The sequence below is a fragment of the Saccopteryx leptura genome, chromosome 7 (genome assembly GCF_036850995.1).
Source record: "Saccopteryx leptura isolate mSacLep1 chromosome 7, mSacLep1_pri_phased_curated, whole genome shotgun sequence".
NCBI lineage: Eukaryota > Metazoa > Chordata > Mammalia > Chiroptera > Emballonuridae > Saccopteryx > Saccopteryx leptura.
In genome coordinates, this window is record NC_089509.1 from 82,991,445 (window position 1) to 83,011,569 (window position 20,125).

Below are 20,125 nucleotides of genomic sequence, written 5' to 3' on the forward strand. Positions count from 1 at the left end.
GAGAAACTAAGGAAGCAATCCCCTTTACCATTGCAACCCAAAAAATAAAGTACCTAGGAATAAATTTAACCAGGGAGATTAAAGACTTGTACTCAGAAAATTATAAAACATTGATAAAAGAAATCAGGGAAGATACAAACAAGTGGAAGCATATACCATGCTCATGGTTAGGAAGAATAAACATCATTAAAATGTCTATATTACCCAAACCAATTTATCAATTCAATGCAATACCGATTAAAATACCAATGACTTACTTCAAAGATATAAAACACATATTCCAAAACTTTATATGGAACCAAAAGAGAACACGAATAGCCTCAGCAATCTTGAAAAGGAAGAATAAAGTGGGAGGTATCACACTTCCGGATATCAAGTTATACTACAAGGCCATTGTACCAAAACAGCCTGGTACTGGCATAAGAACAGGCATATAGATCAATGGAACAGAACAGAAATAAACCTACAGCTCTATGGACAACTGATATTTGAAAAAGGAGGTAAGAGCATACAATGGAGTAAAGACAGCCTCTTTAATAAATGGTGTTGGGAAAACTGGACAGCTACCTGCAATAAAATGAAACTAGACCACCAACTTACACCATTCACAAAAATAAACTCAAAATGGATTAAAGACTTAAATGTAAGCTGTGAAACCATAAGTATTTTAGAAGAAAACATAGGTAGTAAGGACTCCGACATCTCTCACAGCAATATATTTGCCAATATATCTCTACGGGCAAGTGCAATAAAAGACAGAATAAACAAATGGGACTATATCAAACTAAAAAGCTTCAGCACAGCTAAAATCAATAAGAACAGAATAAAAAGACAAACTACACAATTGGATAATATATTTGACAATACGTCTGATAAGGGGTTAATAACCAAAATTTATAAAGAACTTGTAAAACTCAACACCAGGAAGACAAACAATCCAATCAAAAAATGGGCAAAAGAAATGAATAGACACTTCTCCAAAGAGGACATACAGATGGCCAATAGGCATATGAAAAAATGCTCAACATCACTAATCATTAGAGAAATGCAAATTAAAACCACAATGAGATATCACCTCATGCCAGTCAGAATGGCGCTCATCAACAAAACAACACAGAATAAGTGCTGGCGAGGATGTGGAGAAAAGGGAACCCTCCTGCACTGCTGGTGGGAATGCAGACTGGTGCAGCCATTGTGGAAGACAGTGTGGAGATTCCTCAAGAAATTAAAAATCGAACTGCCTTTTGACCCAGCTATACCACTGTTAGGAATATACCCCAAGAACACCATAGCACTGTTTGAAAAGAAGAAATGCACCCCCATGTTTATGGCAGCATTGTTCACAATAGCGAAGATCTGGAAATAGCCCAAGTGTGTGTCAGTGGACGAGTGGATTAAAAAGCTTTGGTACATATATACTATGGAATACTACTCATCCATAAGAAATGATGACATCGGATCATTTACAACAACATGGATGAACCTTGATAATATTATACTGAGTGAAATAAGTAAATCAGAAAAAACTTAAGAACTGTATGATTCCATACAGAGGTGGATTCCATACATAAAAATGAGACTCAGAGACATGGACAAGAGTGTGGGGTTACAGGGTGTGGGGGAGGAGATTGAGAGGGTTGGGGGAGGGGAGGGGCATAAGAAAACCAGTTAGAAGGTGACGGAAGACAATTGGACTCTGGGTGATGGGAATGCAGCATAATCAAATGTCAAAATAACCTAGAGATGTTTTCTCTGAACATATGTATCCTGATTTATCAATGTCACCCCATTAAAATTAATTAAATAAATAAATAAAAATAAAATTTAAAAGAATATGTAGTTATGTTTATTTTACATTAAAAATAATCAGGAAAAATGTATTTAGAGAAATCTTGAAACCCTCATAGAGTAGATAGAAATATATTCCTTATAATAAGTCTTCCATAAAAGGGCTAATATTTAGTATAAAATGTACAAGAGAACACACAAACATACACATACCACATACATATAATGATGCAACTATCTGCAAACGTATGTGATCATGGAGAAATTTCTTCTAAAGTCCACTTCTCAGAAAACGACTGTTGGTTCAGTATTAAATAAGAATCAAACAATTGATATGGTTACTCGAAGAACTACACTTAAAATACACAACAAAACTTGTTACATGGTTCTGTTTTATTGCAACAACCTTGCAAAATAAATCAGCACTGTCAAAAATAAAAGTAATTCTTAAGATTTCCAAAATCAAAATACTTACCAAAGGAAAAAAGATGAGTTACAGGAAGTTGTACGGATCTTGTCTCTCTCTTAAAGAATTCACAATCTACAACAAACTGAAACACAGAACACTGATTAGGAAAAAACAAGTTTTTAGTAAAATATCTTGATGCTTGAACGGAAAATAAGTTTTCAACTTTGAAGAAGGTACTGTATGTCACACTCTATATTTAAATGGCAAGAATTCTTCAAGTAGAGATGGTAAACAAAGAAAATTTGATAAACAAGCTTAATTTAATAAATAATTTATTACTGGGTCACTGCTATAACAGATTCATACAAAGTTTTTTAGTTTTAGGTGTTTCTAAAAGAGAGACATTAAAGAATGTAGCCAAACATCAAGAGCCAATGTTAACTCAAAATTAATTAGGGATTTAGCTAATATATGCAAATACTTGCACAGTCAAAACAAAAATGTGATTGTTACTTTTTCTAAATCCCACATTTATTAAGTATATCCAGTCTAATTAGACTAGAAAAGGCTTTTGGAGACTTACTGTTTGTCATTCATCTGCAGATGGCTAATGTTATTTGTATGAAATTATTTCAGGCTAAACAGTGATTATAGTAAATGAAAAAAAGAATTTATATGTATGAAAAGAGGAAAAGAAATGCTATCTTAAAAAATCTAAACTTAAAATGTGACATCTGTGTTATTACCATTTTTATAATTATATCCCTTTTCTAATAACATTTTACAAAGGCATAAGGGACTCTGCTCTCAGCTGTCTACGGTAAGAATGGTTTCACTACCACTCTGATCTACAGGAGCTAAAGAAGACATTAATCTGACACCTAACTGTAGCTAGCAAACAGTTTGCTGTCTACAGAAAGCAGGAAGCCAATGGGATCTGTCCTAGGCTTTTCTAATAACTATACCTTGGATTGTGTTTAACGCATTGTTACTATGGTCTCCTCTTGAGTGAATTTTTGATGGTTTTGAAAGTGAAAAACAGATGAGGAAAAATGCTATTAGGTTGTAATATGCACGTGAGGAAATTGAAAAAGAATACATGTAAAGGGGCTAAAGAACATTTATTTTCATTATATAATAAAAAGTAGCTATTAAAAGAGAAATCATTTGTTAAACAGTGTTATTCACGATATATATACATGTATATATATTATTATTATTATTATTATTATTATGAGAGGCAGGGAGGCTGACAGACAAGCTCCAACATATACCCCGACCAGATCTACCTGGCAAGCCCTCTACCAGGCAATGCTCTGCCCATCTGAGGCCACTGCTCTGTTGCTTGGCAACTGAACTATTTTAGCATCTGAGTCAAGCCCATGGAGCCATCCTCAGCGTCCAGGGCCAAATTGCTCAAAACAATCGAGCCATGGCTGCAGGAGAGGAAGAGAGAGAAAGACAGAGAAAGAGAGGGAGAGAGAAGGAGAGAGGAAGGGGCAGAGAAGCAGATGGTCCCTTCTCCTGTGCGCCTTGACCAGGAATGGAACCTGGGACTTCCATATGCTGGGCTGATGCTCTGCTCTACCACTGAGTCAACCAGTCAGGGCCTCATGATACATTTTTTAAAGGTTTTTAAAATTGATTTGAGCAAGTGATAGAGAGAGGCGGGGGGGGGGGGGAGCGGGAAGCATCACAGTAGTTGCTTCTCTTATGTGCCTTGACCAGGCAAACCTGGGATTCTGACCTCAGCACTCCAGGTCAATGCTTAATCTACTGTGCCACCACAGGCCAGGAGGTTATACATTTTATTTTTAAAAGTATTTTTGAGTGAGCCATTCCGAGGTAAGGAAGGCACTTGACACTACTTTGTACAGTATCTAAAATAATGCAATTTAAAAATATTTTAAATTAAGTTTATAGGGGTGACATTGGTTAGTACAATTATATAGGTTTCAAGTGTACAATTCTATGATACAGTATCTGTATATTGCATTGTGTACCCACCAACCAAAGCCAAATCTTCTTTCATCACTATATATAGGGTGGGGCAAAAGTAGGTTTACAGTTGTTTGTTGTTTGTATGCAAAACAATATAATAATAAATAGTAATACAAGAATAAACCATGTTTCACTTATAACTGTTAACCTACTTTTGCCCCAGCCTGTATTTGACCCCCTTTGCCCTTTACTACCCCACAACCCCCCTTTCCTGTTAACCACCACACCCTTGTCTGTGTCTGAATTTTTTTCTTGTTCGCTCACTTGTTGCTTTGTTTATTTTATTTAGAAATTTAAATTTAATGGGGCAACACTCATCAATGAGAGTATATAGGTTTCAGATAAGCATTTCTATAGCATGTGGATTGCTGACTATGTTGTGTGCCCATCACCCAAAGTCAAGTCATTTTCCGTCACCGTGTATTTGTCCCTCGTTTGCTTTCAGGTTATATCCCACATCATGCAAGTGAAATAAGTCAGACAGCAAAAGCTAAAGTACCGTAATACAACTTCTATTATCGCTTTAAAATTTAGTCATGCTTTTTATAGAATAATCCCTTCCGCAAGAAAAAAAGAAATCAGGGGTTTCTCCCTGAAACATCCACAGTATATAAAGCTGTAATATATTTAGCTATTTTTCTTTCTGTCATCAAAAAAAAAAATGCAGATTAATTCCACATTTGCGTTTTGAAAACTATTATTTTCAGTTGACTGAAAAATTTTAAACTGCCTATTTAAAAATATGTATCCATGTGATGAAAGGCTATAACAGGCATGCAGCAATTATGAAAGGCCTAAGTTAATATCCTGGTGGGAGGGCGTGTGCAACAGTAGAGCCAGCAGTGTCACTTGCCAAAGAGTATTAGCATATTACACATTTATTGAGCTGCTAAGACTTCTTATTTGTCAAAAGCTCATTTTTTTCTTGGGATAACAACAGACAACCTTGCCAAGTTGGGGAAAGATGTTAAATTCATTCAAAACCAACCTAACTGACAGAAAAACCCTTAAAGAGACCTTTTAATATTGAAGATGTTGAATTACTTCTCACTTGAGCTAAGCAAAACAAAACAATGAATCCATTATAAGCTCGTTGTGAGATTTGGTCTTTGAGATGACATTCTCTCAACTACATATCCTTTTCCCTTCCTTTATTTTTTCTCTTCATATTTTTCCAAGTAAAAGGAGGGGAGATAGAGAGACAGACTCCTACATGCATCATGACCAGGATCCACCCAGGAAACCCCATTTGGGGCCTATGCTCTGCCCATCTGGGGTCATGCTCCCAACCAAGCTATTTTCACTTCTTGAGGCAGAGAGGCTCCATGGAGCCATCCCCAGCACCTGGGGCTGATGCATTCAAACCAATGAGCCATGGCTGTGGGAGAAGGGGGGGGGGGGCAGAGAGAAAGAGAGAAGAGGGAGAGGGAAGCGTGGGGAAGCAGATGGTCACCTCTCTTGTGTGCCTTGACTAGGAATCGAACCTGGGACATCCACACACCAGGACAACACTCTACCACTGAACCAACCATCCAGGACCCACAGTTCTTTCCCCTTTAAATTTTCCTAATGATTCTGGCCAGAAATATAATCAACGTTCTCATTCAAGAAACATTTGAACATTTATGTGGAAATACCTAAAGGTTGAAGATGCAAAGTAAAATAAAATCTATCTGGTCCTTACTCTAAAAGAATTTATAGGATGGTGATGGCAACAAAGACATAAATAAATTATAATTCAGGGCAATAAATTCCTCAATGAAGTTATAAGAAAGTAGTATGACAGTAAGTAAGCGGAGCTATTGAAGTAGTCCAGAAAAAGAAAACTGGGAACACTTGAGCTAGATCTTGAAGGGTAATTTTGTTGGATGCAACGTGGAAAGCGCAATAGACGGTCTTTTACCTCCATCTTCTTCCTTCCCCACCACTTCTCTCAAAAATTACCAACCTTTTATTTCTACTTCCACTTCCCTAGTAGCTCTCATCAACCCTTGTGAGGTGTGTCCCCTTCCTGTTTCTAATCCATACTAAACCTTAACAGATTCATCTTCCAAGATAGCTCTGATCCCATTACTACTATGAGGAAAAATCTTTCAGCTCCCTACCAGCTCCTGAATGCTCTAAGTCCTGAGTTTTTCAATCAAGGCCCTCCACAATATGGTTTTTTCTTCCATTACTATTCTACTCATGGTGACTATCCTTTTAAAATTTCTGTTCATTTATTCTGTTTTACAAACTTATCCCGTGCTTGCTTGGTCCCCCCCATTTCTTTGTCTCCACAATGCACTCATTGTAACTTTTTGCAAAGATGTTACTATCAATATTTAGCATCTTGAATGTGCTAGTACAATCAAGGAACTGAGTTTCTAGTTTTATTTCATTTCAATTAACTTAAAATTAAATAGCCACGTGTGCTAGTGACTCATATCGGATAGCACAAGTCTAGACTGTTCATTCTACCTATAAAAATCCTAACTACCCTTTAAGGCAATTTAAAAGTTATCTCATAATCAAGCCTATCTTTTCTTTTTTAAATCTTAATTTTTTTATTTATTGTTTTTTTAGACAAAAAAGGGAGGGAGGGAGGGATGTAGGGAGAGAGAAGAGAGAGAGAAGAGAAAGAGAGAGATGACAGAGAAAGAGAGAAACATTGATTTGTTCCATTTACTCATAATTCATTGGCTAATTCAGTGGTAGTCAACCTGGTCCCTACTGCCCACTAGCGGGCGTTCCAGCTTTCATGGTAGGTGGTAGCGGAGCAACCAAAGTATAAATAAAAAGATAGATTTAACTAGAGTAAGTTGTTTTATAAAGATTTATTTTGCTAAACTTAGCGAAAATCTGACATAAAGTACTTGGTAAGTAATTATTATTATATGCTTTAACTTGCTGTAACTCTGCTTTATAAATTTTATAAAGTAAAGTTACTTCCCTACTTTATAAATCACCATTACTGTGGAACCAGTGGGCAGTTAGAAAACTTTACTATTAACAGAGATACAAAAGTGGGCGGTAGGTATAAAAAGGTTGATTACCCCTGGGCTAATTCGTGTATGTGCCCTGACTGAGGATCGAATCCGTATCCTTGGCCTATGGGGATGACACTCTGACTGAGCTACCTACTAAGGCAATAAAGCCTTTCTTGATTCCATCAGAGTTTCACTCCTTTTTACACCTCATGTATTTGCTATATTCTGATTGGTATTGTACATTTTTAAGTTGCTCTTTTATTCTCACTCTTCCTCCTGTTTCCATACATTTCTCTTCCCCTACCCAATAATACACAGTTTTGAGACAAGGGTTTGTTTCTTTCTCATTTGTGTGCCTCCTATAATTCCTGGCATAGATAGACTCTTGCACATAAAAGGGTCTTAATAATTAACAGATTATGAAGGACTGATGTTCCTGCTTGGAATAAAGTAACTTGGGTTTATTCTGCTTAGTTCAAGTTAGAGTAAACTATCCTACCAGCCTTAGGTGAATCATCAAACTGGCTATTGTTTCACATAAACTCTCTGTTGAAGAATTCATAAAAAAAAAAATATTTGGCATGAGTATCCCCAAAACATTCTGATAACAAACTTAATCCTTCTGTTACCTTACTTCCATGAATAGATGGTACATAAACAACAAGGTGAGACAAAGATGGATAGTCTTGAAGTCTTAACGTCAGAGACTAAAAAAAAAAAAAAGATCAAAGTAAAAAGCTGATTTTATTTCTTGGGTTATATAGAGCTTAAAGTATATTAAAAGAAAAATAAATTATAAACTATTTCTTATTTAACAAGTAATAAAAAAAATCTCAAACTTTATGTTCAATACTTCATAAGGTACTATGTTTATATCCTCAGATCAATAATACCATTGAAAGTCAAATTCCTATTATATAAATATGAACTACCAAAAATAGCCCCTTCATCCCTTCAACTATATCCCTTCATGTAAAACATGACACTTAGCACTAAATTTAAATATTTTACATAATTATCTCTAGATGTGGTCTTTCTTTCCATTATTTGTCTATTTGTTTCAAATAATGTTACAGCATTATTTCTCTATTTATTTTGGTAGTATATGACAGAGGCTCAACAGTTGATGAACGGATGCTAAATACGATGGAAGAGCTGGAACTTAATCTCAAATGATTCTGATCTAGCTCAAGTAGTAGAGTTGCTAGCTAATAATACACATGAACATCATTCCCTGGAATTTATTCAGTAAATGACATGAAGACACAATAGGGCTAATAATGTACCTTACCAGATAAACATCTATTCTCTTCTCAAAATTAAGGCTAGATTCAACAGTCCGTATTTTGAGGAATAAACAGATGGAAGACTGGTCTATTTAATGAGAATTCAAGTCATCAAATACAATTTTTAAACCCGTCTTTTTTTCTTGAAAGTACATGTAGAAATGAGGGTAGTAATATGTTATAACAATTTGTATACAGTAAGAAATCTCTGCAGTTAACTTTCTTCATGTTCTTCAGATGCACCTGTGTGGTCAGTCCAGGCAGAGGCTCTGAAGCTAAAGAACTGTCAGTGAGTGACCATCTGAAAACCTGGTCAGATTTACCTGGGGGTGGCTCATTAAACACCTGGGCTTCACCTCAACTTACCCCACAGTTTCTGCAACAGATATATATCCTACCATAAATGAAAAGGTCTTAAACTGATTTTTAAAAATTTATCTAGCTCTTTCTATGATGCTGTAACATATAGATTTCATTTTAGTTAGAGCATTGTTAACTTAATAGTTTTGACTCAGAAAGTTTAAAACTATCATGTTTTTCTCTACTAAATTTCTTCACTGCTAGGGAAAATATTTCTAAAATGCAGAGAAACAAATCTTGTTTATTTAATCCTTAGATAAATTAATTAAATATCATATTCTGAAATACCTATAGGCTCAAGTAAGTATTTCACCTACATATTAAAATTCTAAAGCCATAATTTACCTTAATTGTTGGCAGCAGTTCAGCTCTCCATGATAAATCAACCCCTTGTTGGCTATGAAATAAATACAAAAATATAATTAAAGGACAAAAATTAATTAAAGTATTATAAATCATACATAAGTTTCAGAGGAAAATGAAACAGAGCTATCAGAAAGAATTCTAATGGAAGGAAAGCTAAACCAATATATTCTATCCCCACAGTCCCTTTGGAAACAAAAAAAACTGTTTTTTCTAGCAACCAACTATTTCAATGTTTGCCAAAATTACTGGTATGTTAATTTCCTTTATTTTTCACTTTAAAATATATACTTTAATCTAGCACGGCACCAAAATGAGCTCTAAAATGTATTAAGCTATTCTGAAAGTGTAATATTCTTGAGTGTGTTTATATTAAGAAAAATTAATGGAAGGCCTTAGATTCAAAAGACTTACCACATAGAAGTGCTGTTTATGCAGCCAAAAATCCAACTATTTGTGTCCTGTTGATTAATAATACAAACAGAACACACTAAATAATGTAGAAAATAATATGCAAAATAGGTGTCTTCAATATTTTACTGTCATATGAGGGGTCAGTAGGTACAATGGAAACATAAAATAGCAACTTATTATTTAGGAATGTATCTAAGATGATCTAAAAGTCCAACAGAGGTGGGCAAAGAAGTCTAATGCCAATAAGATAGGCAAGCAAGTAACCCAGAGTAGCAATATGAGAAAGAGTAACCTGATGGGTATCTCTCCACAGCACATTATCTAATCATTTCTAATTTTTGAACCAACACTTCCAGAGTTTGGCAATGTCCATAGTTTAATTAGTCCACTTACATAGTAAATAAACCTACATTTAAACAAAACAGAAACATGAACAACTAGAGGCTGACTTTTATACAAATGAACAACAACAACAAAAATCCAGAGCCAAGTAATTAAAAATAACAATTAATCTAAGGATTGCCTTTTAGTTTATCATTTGAGTTCTTATTGGATTACCAGGCAGATAATTTCTAGGCAGCTGAGAATGTGTTTGGATTGAAACACAATCCAAGACTGAAGCTAGTTAATACTCTTTAAGTGCAGCAGGGAAATAGTGCAGAGAGGTGGTGACAGTTTAACTGTATTGTGTATTTAGGTTCAGTCATTAAAGAGAAGTATGACCTAAGATCACTCCACCTTTTAAAGAAGTAGTAAGAGCAACGCTCTAAGATCTGACGATCCAACTAATGAAATGCTTCCAGGGCATAAGAGGATGAGAAACACCGCTCAGACAGCCACATAACTTCTTCTTTAGCATACACATAGAACAATGAAAAACATCAATCCTTTCATTAAACCAATATTTATAATTTATAAAGTCCATCCCAGGACCAAGAAATTATACCCTCAAGGAAAAGGATGAATCAGACAGACATGGTGCTCTCATGAAACTTAAACAAAATTTTAAGCGATTTTTCAAAAATACAGAAAATAAAGTTGAAATGAAAAAAAATAAACAAAACAAAACATATGGTCTTTCTCTGTTCTGCATTGCTGGCAAAAAAAAAAAAACCTGGGAAACTTCTGTATCAGTTACCTATGCTTCTCAGAACAATAACGTGACATTATAAAGCAAGCATCAAAACAGTTCTGCATAACAGAAACAAAGAAAATCAAGCAGCCTCTCAAGATTTACCCACTTTCACAATGGGCCTTTGCAGCTAATAAGGGAGCCTATCCTCAAAGATAGCCCTCGTGAAAAGTGCCTATATTCCACACTGCTTAGTTCAGTGTACAGGGAATTCTGACGCACTCATCAATGAACTGAATAAAGGGTTATTCAAGCTCACCCTAAAACACCATTTTCATATAACGGTTTCATACAACCATTTCATAAATTGAACACGGACTGGATACCACATGATATTAGGAAATCAGTAAAATTTTTGGATGAAATAATAGTGTTATGATAATGTATACAATTCTTATCTGTTAGAAAAATGTATGAAAGTATTTATGGGCGAAAGGATTTTTTTTCATATGTCAAAACAACAATTTCAGGTCACAGGAACTGTTTAAAAAAAATCTGTCTATAGCCCTCAATGGCTGCTAAAATCATTAGGTGATAGACTGATCAGAAACTTCATAATGGACAGATCATATTGATAAGTCTAAGCCCACTGGTAAGTCTTTATGTCACTAGAAGTGGGACAACCAGATATCATATACCTCCTGATATATATTTATAAGAAATATATATCATTTATAAAATATATTTACAAAAAATATTTACCACACAAAATTAATCTGAATCTAATCAAGATTCTAGCTGTAACTACCAGTTTACAGAAAACATAAGGGATAGAAATACATGTTAAAACATACCATCAGAGTACAATCGGCTAAACCCACAATGTAGGAAATTTGTAGAGCCCATAACCTTTCTTGAATAAATAAATGGAAAGAAAGAGGTGCTGTTATAAAAGAGACTTAAGATTCATAAATCAAATGCCATGTACATACTTTAGATTCTGATTTAAATAAGTCAACTTAAAATGTAATTGAACAAAGGGAAATTGAACACGTACTGGAAACCACATGACTTTAGGAAATCAGTAAAATTTTTGGATGAAACAATAGTGTTATGGTAATGTATACAATTCTTATCCGTCAGAAAAATATATGAAAGTATTTATAGGCGAAAGGATAAAATGCCTGGAATTTACTTTTAAAAATTCTTCAATCAAGAAAGGAGGGGGCCTGATCAGGCTGTGGTGCAGTGGATAGAGCATCGGACTGGGATGCCGAGGACCTAGTTTCGAGACCCCGAGGTCGCCAGCTTGAGTGTAGACTCATCTGGTTTGAGCAAAGCTCACCAGCTTAGATCCAAGGTTGCTGGCTTGAGCAAGGGGTTACTCGGTCTACTGTAGCCCCACGGTCAAGGCACATATGAGAAAGCAATCAATGAACAACTAAGATGTCACAACGAAAAACTGATGATTGATGCTTCTCATCTCTCTCCATTTCTGTCTGTCTGTCCCTATCTATCCCTCTCTCTGACTCTCACTCTGTCTCTGTAAAAAACAAAACAAAACAAACAAACAAAAAATAAAACAAAAAAAGGAGGGGAAGGATACATGAAGTTAGAATGGCAGAACATTGGTAACTTAAAGCTATGTGAGATGGTTACATGAGAATTCATTATCGTTTTTTCTTTCTACTTTTTTTTTTTTTTTTGTATCTTTCTGAAGCTGGAAACGGGGAGAGACAGTCAGACAGACTCCCGCATGCACCCGACCAGGATCCACCCGGCACGCCCACCAGGGGCGACACTCTGCCCACCAGGGGGCATTGCTCTGCCCCTCAGGGGGGTCGCTCTGCCGCAACCAGAGCCACTCTAGCGCCTGGGGCAGAAGCCAAGGAGCCATCCCCAGCGCCCGGGCCATCTTTGCTCCAATGGAGCCTTGGCTGCGGGAGGGGAAGAGAGAGACAGAGAGGAAGGAGGGGGTGGGGGTGGAGAAGCAAATGGGCGCTTCTCCTAAGTGCCCTGGCCGGGAATCGAACCCGGGTCCCCCGCACGCCAGGCCGACACTCTACCACTGAGCCAACTGGCCAGGGCCTCTTTCTACTTTTGTATGTTAGAAAACTTCTAAAATAAAAATTGAAAAGAGTTTTAAAAATTCACTATGTGGACTTATGCTAATTAATGCCCAATGGACCTTAATTACAGAAAAAGGATCCTCCAATAAACCAAACAGATAATTTACACGTTGGCAAAGATTTTTCTCAATATAATACAGATATTCTTATTTGAAATTTTGTAATGAATATGGATATTCTAAGCCATCACTCTCAGAGCCAGATTCTCTTAGGATAAACTGGCTAACCAGATTTTAGGCTGACAGACGCTAGACTCTGTGAGAGATGTGAAACTCTGATAATCCCACTATAAAATCAGTATTCATTTATTACCACCTAGCCCACAATGCCTGCCAACCATCTTTTCTAAAGGCCATCGCTTTATATATCAAACGGCAGCATCTACCAACTAAGTGATATGTTAGGGCCTGGTATATATATATTATCAGCTACAGAAATATTTTGATGAATAGTTTTCAATTAAAACTCTTTTTCAGACAATTACTTTTCAACTAATTAGATTTGATAATAGTGAATAGCTAAAGATGATATCTACAAGGTATTAGCTAAATTTGAAAAATGAACAGTTAGTCTTTTAAATTTACATAAAATGTACCAATCATCTTACCAGCATAGTGCTCTGACAGTAGGCATGAGTGTAGATTTTTCTATGATTTGCAAGAGGAAATGTAAAATATATTTTATTAGATTCCTAAAAAAAAAGAGGAAAAACACAATAAAACCATCATGAGAATGGATATTTCATTATTCAAAACTCCAGCTAAGGTCATTAATAATTATTCTAATTCTATTACTCCTGCTGTTGTTGAGAATCAGTATTCTAGGAGTGGGAAGAAAAGAAAGATGTAAAATAGACTAGATACAAAACCCCTGTAGTCCTGAAATCTGTCTGAAAAGTATCAGTATAAATACATGTGTTTTGTTTTGCTTTGGTTTAGTTTGGGGTTTGGCGTCATGATCAAGACAAAACACCTTCCTTAGCTTTGTCCACTGACAAGGCCTAGAAATGCTAACACACTAGCCACAAACATCCCCAGTGCCCAGATCATAAATCTTAGATGCCATTTTCCAAGGAAGACTTCCTCACAGGAAAAAACGGATTCAAGGTGTGGGGTAGGAGATATAAAAAATGAGCTAACATATTTTCTCATAGTAGGTAGTGAGAAAACTATCAAAGACAACTACAGAGCAGCTGTATCAAAAGGTTGCAGAGCCTAACTTGAAATGGCTTACTCTGGTCAAAGAGAGAACAATTTTTATATCAATTTTAGTATCAAAGGGAGAACAATTTAGTATAGCTAGAAAGACAAATATACAAATAATAATAATGGTGGGGACTAAAACCTCTTATGGTCATTAATGAGGGAGATGATTTTCAGTCAACTCACCATTCTGAAAACCAGTAAATATAAGATCCAAAGATGACAGTAATTATCATTTTTTGCCCTTATGATTTGTTCCACTTTTGATAAATTTACTAGATGAGTTTTTCTATATAAATTCCAGTTAATAAACAACAAAGAAATCATCAAATCAGCACATCATCGATTTCGTATCCCGCCCCTAAATGCATTAATGACACTAAGCATTACTTCTCAGTGACTGCTGACTAACATCATAGAAAGGGAGAATCTAGTAAAAACTGAAAGCCAAATCTGATTGAGCATCTAGATCCAACTACTCGTAAGTCACAGGAGAAGAGTAGGCAAAGAAACATGTTGAATGACACTATAGAAAAGCAATCAGAAAATCAAGACTGGGAAACTTTATAAGATAAATGAGTTGTTTTTATTCAATAAATAAAGTGCAAGGAAAAAAAGGTGGTTAAGTAAGTATTAGAAACTAAAAGAGGAATAAGAGGTAAACAAATACTATGTGGACCTTGTTTGTTTAAACAAATTGAAAAACAAAGAAACAAAAAAACTTGACAGTTATAAAACTGGAAAACTGAACACCAACTAGTTATTTATTATTAAGAAATTATCATTAAACCATTGTGAGAAAAGGGTATGTGGTTATCTTTTTTAAAGCATCTCTAACATCTAAAGATAAATACTAAATTTTTTTATAAGTAAAAAATAATCCATTGGTGGTATACTTACATTGTAAGCCACATAGGTCCATTTTGACACTTTTACTGGAACCCACATAGATGTCTCTAAGGTAATGAAATTAATTTGTTTGGCTTGTTATTTTTTATATTAAACAATTTTCTTTTACTAAATGCTAGTGAAATCATTCTCAATCATACAAGGAACTGAAAAAGAAGTGGTTTCCTGAACACTGGCTATTTTAAAACAGAAAATCTAATGACATGTTCTCTGTAGGTTCATTACTAACTAGTAATCACATCAAACAAAGCATTTTAATTCTACTCAGCGCCTTTAACTCTAAGGAATTATCAACAGAACGAAGTCAATATTTCATTTTCCAAACAACACAAGTAATTAAGTAGAGTACAACAGGTATTATATTTAAAAGCAAAACTTACCAGCAAAAGATACGCTTGTTAATTCAAAATCAGACTGAAGAATGACTGACACTACGAAACTAAGTTAAGAATAATGTAACATTTATTTTATGTGACTGTCAGGAGAATTGAGACATTTAACTTTATCCTTAAAATTTTTCTACTTGTCATGTTATTTTCAAGACAAAACTTTTAACAGCAACATCTTACAAATTGTTTTTCTACTTTCCCCTTCCTTAAAGAACCTCATAAGAAACCAACATAGAGAAATTAATAAAATATAATAGGATTATAAAACCTGAAGTATCACAGTTTCGAAGACTTTGTTAATAATAAATTTACCTAAAAATAATAATCAAAACTCTACTTATAATTAAAACATGTTCTCGCCACTAACCTGTTAAGTCAGAAATTATTGCTGGGTTTTCCTCAAAGTGTTTTGCTGGGTGTCTTATAAAGTGGTGATTCAAAACTGACAATTTCTTCTTAGGATTTTGAGTTATCTAGAAAGAACATTGGTACATTCTGTATCCTTTCATATTCATTGTGATAGTTCAATGAAATCTACTTCAAGTAATGGTAAGAGCCAATAGTTACGTATAAGGGGCCAGGCACTGTTTTAAGTGCTTAACATTTTATTAACTCATTTAATCACCACAAGAACTCTGGGAGATAAAAACCTTTTTTCTCTGTTTTAAGTATGAAGACACTGAAGTACAGAGAAATAAGGAACTTGCCCGAGGTCACATTCCTATTAAGAGTTTGGAACAGTATTCAAATATAGGCAGTCTGGCTCCAGAGCCCACGCTTTTAATCATTCTGCAATACTGCCTCTCCAACAATAGCTGACAATAAAACATATAAACAGTACAGAATCAGAAGAGAACTTAAGTGATCCTCTAGTCTAGAGATTCCAACACACCAGTTTCCAAACTCAGACCAGTGCCAATCTCACAACAAAGAATTAAATGGTCAGTGAAGAACATAAACTGATCTCCTAGGCAACGCTTCTGCTTACTTCCTGTCTCAAAATGTCTTTTCTCTCATGAAATGAAAATGCAGGCAAACAATATGATGTTTTCTGTTGTCTGTTTTAAAATATCCCAGCACAAAAAAATGTTATTAACTTTTATTTATATCAGTCCCTCCCTTGAAATTAAAATGTACTGGGGTATAAAATTCACTAAGAGTCTACCACTATTCAGTTCTCTAGCTTAAGTACAGAGGCCCTGACAGGAAAGATTTTCTCAACAACAGAGTGATCTGATGAGAAAGAAATGACAAGGAGGACCCAGGTCCACTAAATCTTTTCAATCCCTTAGAAGTCACCGAGTATTTGCTTGAACATTTCTAACTCAGTACTTCTCAAAATACTGCATTCCAATTTTAACAACTCTTACCAGGAGAATGTCCTGCCCTACTTAGAGTAAGTATCTGCTCCTTGTTGCTTTGATATAATAGGTTGGGGGACAGCCCTTTAAAAAATTAAAAATTGTTATGCCCCTCAACTATATAAAACATTTCTTCTACACATTAAACAACTTCAAAAACATCAACCAAGCCCTGGTGGTGCAGTTGTTTAGAACATCATCCTGGTACGCCAAAAACAACCATTTTTCATAGAACTGCTCCAGATCCCTCTCCAGTCTGCCTGCCTTCCCTGGATAAACTCAAGTTGGTTAATGTCCCCCCTAAAATATGACATACAAAATAGAATATAGTTCTCCAGATATTGTGTGACTAGAGTGGAGGGAAGTGGAATTTAACTTCACGAATGTAACCTCTATACTTCAATCAATTCAGTCTAATGCAACATTAGTTTTGATTTTTTTTTTAAATCAGACACACATATCTGATTGCAATCAATTAAAAGTCACAGGTCTTTCAACCATAATTTTAGCTAAGTCAGAGTCTCCCATCCTTATTTATTCTCTAGAAAATCCATCCACTCAAAAATTTTCAGCTATGAGCCTGACCAGGCAGTGGCGCAGTGGATAGAGCATCAGATTGGGATGCGGAGGACCCAGGTTCGAGACCCCGAGGTCGCCAGCTTGAGCGTGGGCTCATCTGGTTTGAGCAAAGCTCACCAGCTTGAGCCCAAGGTCGCTGGCCTGAGCAAGGGGTTACTTAGTCTGCTGAAAGCCCGCGGTCAAGGCACATATGAGAAAGCAGTCAATGAACAACTAAGGTGTCGCAACAAAAAAACTGATGATTGATGCTTCTCATATCTCTCCATTCCTGTCTGTCTGTCCCTATCTATCCCTCTCTCTGACTCTCCCTGTCTCTATCACAAAAAAAAAAAAAAAAAAAAAAAAAAAGATTTCACCTACGATGTTTATGCTGATACCATCAAAAGTTACATGAAGCCTGATTCCTTGGTACCACATATTTGGGAATCATGACGTGAGTTACAGTTTCGTTTCTCTGTACCTATGCTTGCTGCTTCTTAAGTAGGAATCATATCCTGACATTTTATTGTCTAACATTTAGTCCAGTCCATTATGCATAGTGAGTTTGTGAAACAGAACTGTTTCATAATATTTTGATTCGTAGCAGTATTAGTTATAAAAATTTTTCTCATTTATCCCTTAAAAGGTAACTGTAAAATAGTTATCCTTTCAGAATTATAACTTAATATGGACTAGTATTAGAGTTTTCTCATTTTAGGATTGAATGGAAAACAAGATTTCTTAAAATTAATTTTTTGTACAATTTTTAAAGAACATACCTGTCTGAGATACCCGTTCTTCCTTAGTTGAAATGGGTTTTTCCCCAAACCTATTAAATGTTAGTCTAAATATAAAATGGTCTTATAATTTTAATTAATTCCATTTTTTTTTGTATTTTTCCGAAGCTGGAAACGGGGAGGCAGTCAGACAGACTCCCGCATGCACCCGACCAGGATCCACCTGGCATGCCCACCAGGGGGGCGATGCTCTGCCCATCCGGGGCTTCGCTCTGTCGCAACCAGAGCCACTCTAGCGCCTGGGGCAGAGGCCATAGAGCCATCCCCAGCGCCCGGGCCATCTTTTGCTCCAATGGAGCCTTGGCTGCGGGAGGGGAAGAGAGAGACAGAGAGGAAGGAGAGGGGGAGGGGTGGAGAAGCAGATGGGCGCTTCTCCTGTGTGCCCTGGCCGGGAATCGAACCCAGGACTTCTGCACACCAGGCCGACGTTCTACCACTGAGCCAACCGGCCAGGGCCATGATTCCATTATTGTATCCAGTTTCATTCTCCCAGACTAAAAATGTCTGCCATAGCGAAAGAAAACAATGTTGAAAAACTGAAAAACATTTGCATTCCATAACCAATTCACAATGTTAACTCTATGAAAACTATTTTATTTTAATAAATATACTAGTTATATATTTATGTATCTTGTAGCTTAAAATGTGGTAAAACAGAATAATTTGGGTCTCTCTTTTATTGCATTCTTCAGGGGAGAGCTAAGTATCTATGATTCCAACAGCCGTTATGCATCTTTCTAAAGGGTTAAGAAGAAACATACAGACACTACCCAACTCCCACAAGGGAATGCTACAGGGGCAAGGTTTAAGATACAATGATAAGAAAAGCATTATCTAGACATCTACTGAGAAAGAGGCCACACACACTAGTCTCTCAAGAAATTATAGAGTCTTCAAGGAAAAGAAGCCAAAAACACATAAGGCGCAACACTTTGTCATAATAATAATAAAATTTAATAAATAATAAAAAAATTACCTAATTTGCAAAGAACTTTTTCTCTAAAAGGAGAAGCCAGAGCCATAGTTCTCATACCATGTGATGCCCTGGCAAGAGGACCCAAGGGGAACAGCTGCCTAAAATGACTAATGGCAATCTGTTCCCAGCTCACAGGAAAAAACAGGTAATGGAATGAATAGAATCCTCTGCACTGTGCTGAAACCCTTGGTGCCCACTACTGTCTGTCTGCTGGCAGACAAGGAAAAGATGAAGAGCAGTATGATATTCTGTAAAGGGCACTATGATTTCCAGACGCCTCACTAACTCAATAACTTGTAAAATCATTAGTTGGGAGAGTTCATATGTGAAATCTCATAACAACAAAGATTCAACTCCTAGAAGTACATAATTTAAGTGCTGGTGAGTTTGGGTTATTCAATAAATGTAGATATTTTTGTCCTATCAGAAAGGTAAAGATGCTTTCTAAAAAATTTAAACAAAAATGTCTAATACTATAGATCATGAAATCTATAACACATTACTAAGAAAAAAAATGATAAATCAGCTTGTTGTAAGTATTTCCCTTAATTAAATAAAGCTAAAATAATATATATAAAAATTTAAACAGTAAAGGGGAAGAACTGGGTGAAGATTTAAGGAAGCATTTCACTTTTTCATTGCATCCTTTTTTATTTTTATTGAGTTTATTGGCATGACATTGTTTAATAAAATTATATAGGTTTCAAGTGTACAATTCTATAACACATCATCTGTATACTGTATTGTGTGTTCTGCACCCCAAGTCAAGTCTCCCCCCATCACCATTTATCCCTCCTTTACCATCTTCCACATCCTCCCAACTCCCTTTCCGTCTACTGCATTCTATTAATTATTAATAGTGGTCAAAGTATTATCAGATAAAAATATATTTCCATTTTGAAAGCAATTATAGTTAACGTAAGATGTAGGCTTCTAGTTACATCAAAGCAAAACTGTATTAATTCTACCATTGCTGCAGCAAAGCTCTTACTTTACTGAAATAATTTTTAGTTTAAAAATACATACTTGTTTAGTGTCAGCATCAATAAGATCAAAGAATGCTCGAATTGTAGTCAATTGCAACTGTTTACACCTGAAGAATAAAATGTGTTACAAATTAAACTTTCTTTAAAAATATACTT

The 20,125-nt window shown here is 35.6% G+C and overlaps 1 protein-coding gene across 1 annotated transcript in view; it reads right to left on the reverse strand.

The window, feature by feature from the left end:
• Positions 1-20,125, reverse strand: part of PGAP1 (post-GPI attachment to proteins inositol deacylase 1) — an 88,356-nt gene that overhangs the window by 38,567 nt on the left and 29,664 nt on the right. The window contains exons 7-14 of the mRNA XM_066346361.1: positions 20,010-20,076; positions 15,659-15,764; positions 14,894-14,949; positions 13,399-13,482; positions 9,591-9,637; positions 9,159-9,210; positions 7,797-7,874; positions 2,264-2,339 (exon numbers count right to left, since the gene is read on the reverse strand). Coding sequence (XP_066202458.1) covers positions 2,264-2,339; positions 7,797-7,874; positions 9,159-9,210; positions 9,591-9,637; positions 13,399-13,482; positions 14,894-14,949; positions 15,659-15,764; positions 20,010-20,076 — 566 coding nt within the window. The remainder of the gene's footprint in view (positions 1-2,263; positions 2,340-7,796; positions 7,875-9,158; positions 9,211-9,590; positions 9,638-13,398; positions 13,483-14,893; positions 14,950-15,658; positions 15,765-20,009; positions 20,077-20,125) is intronic.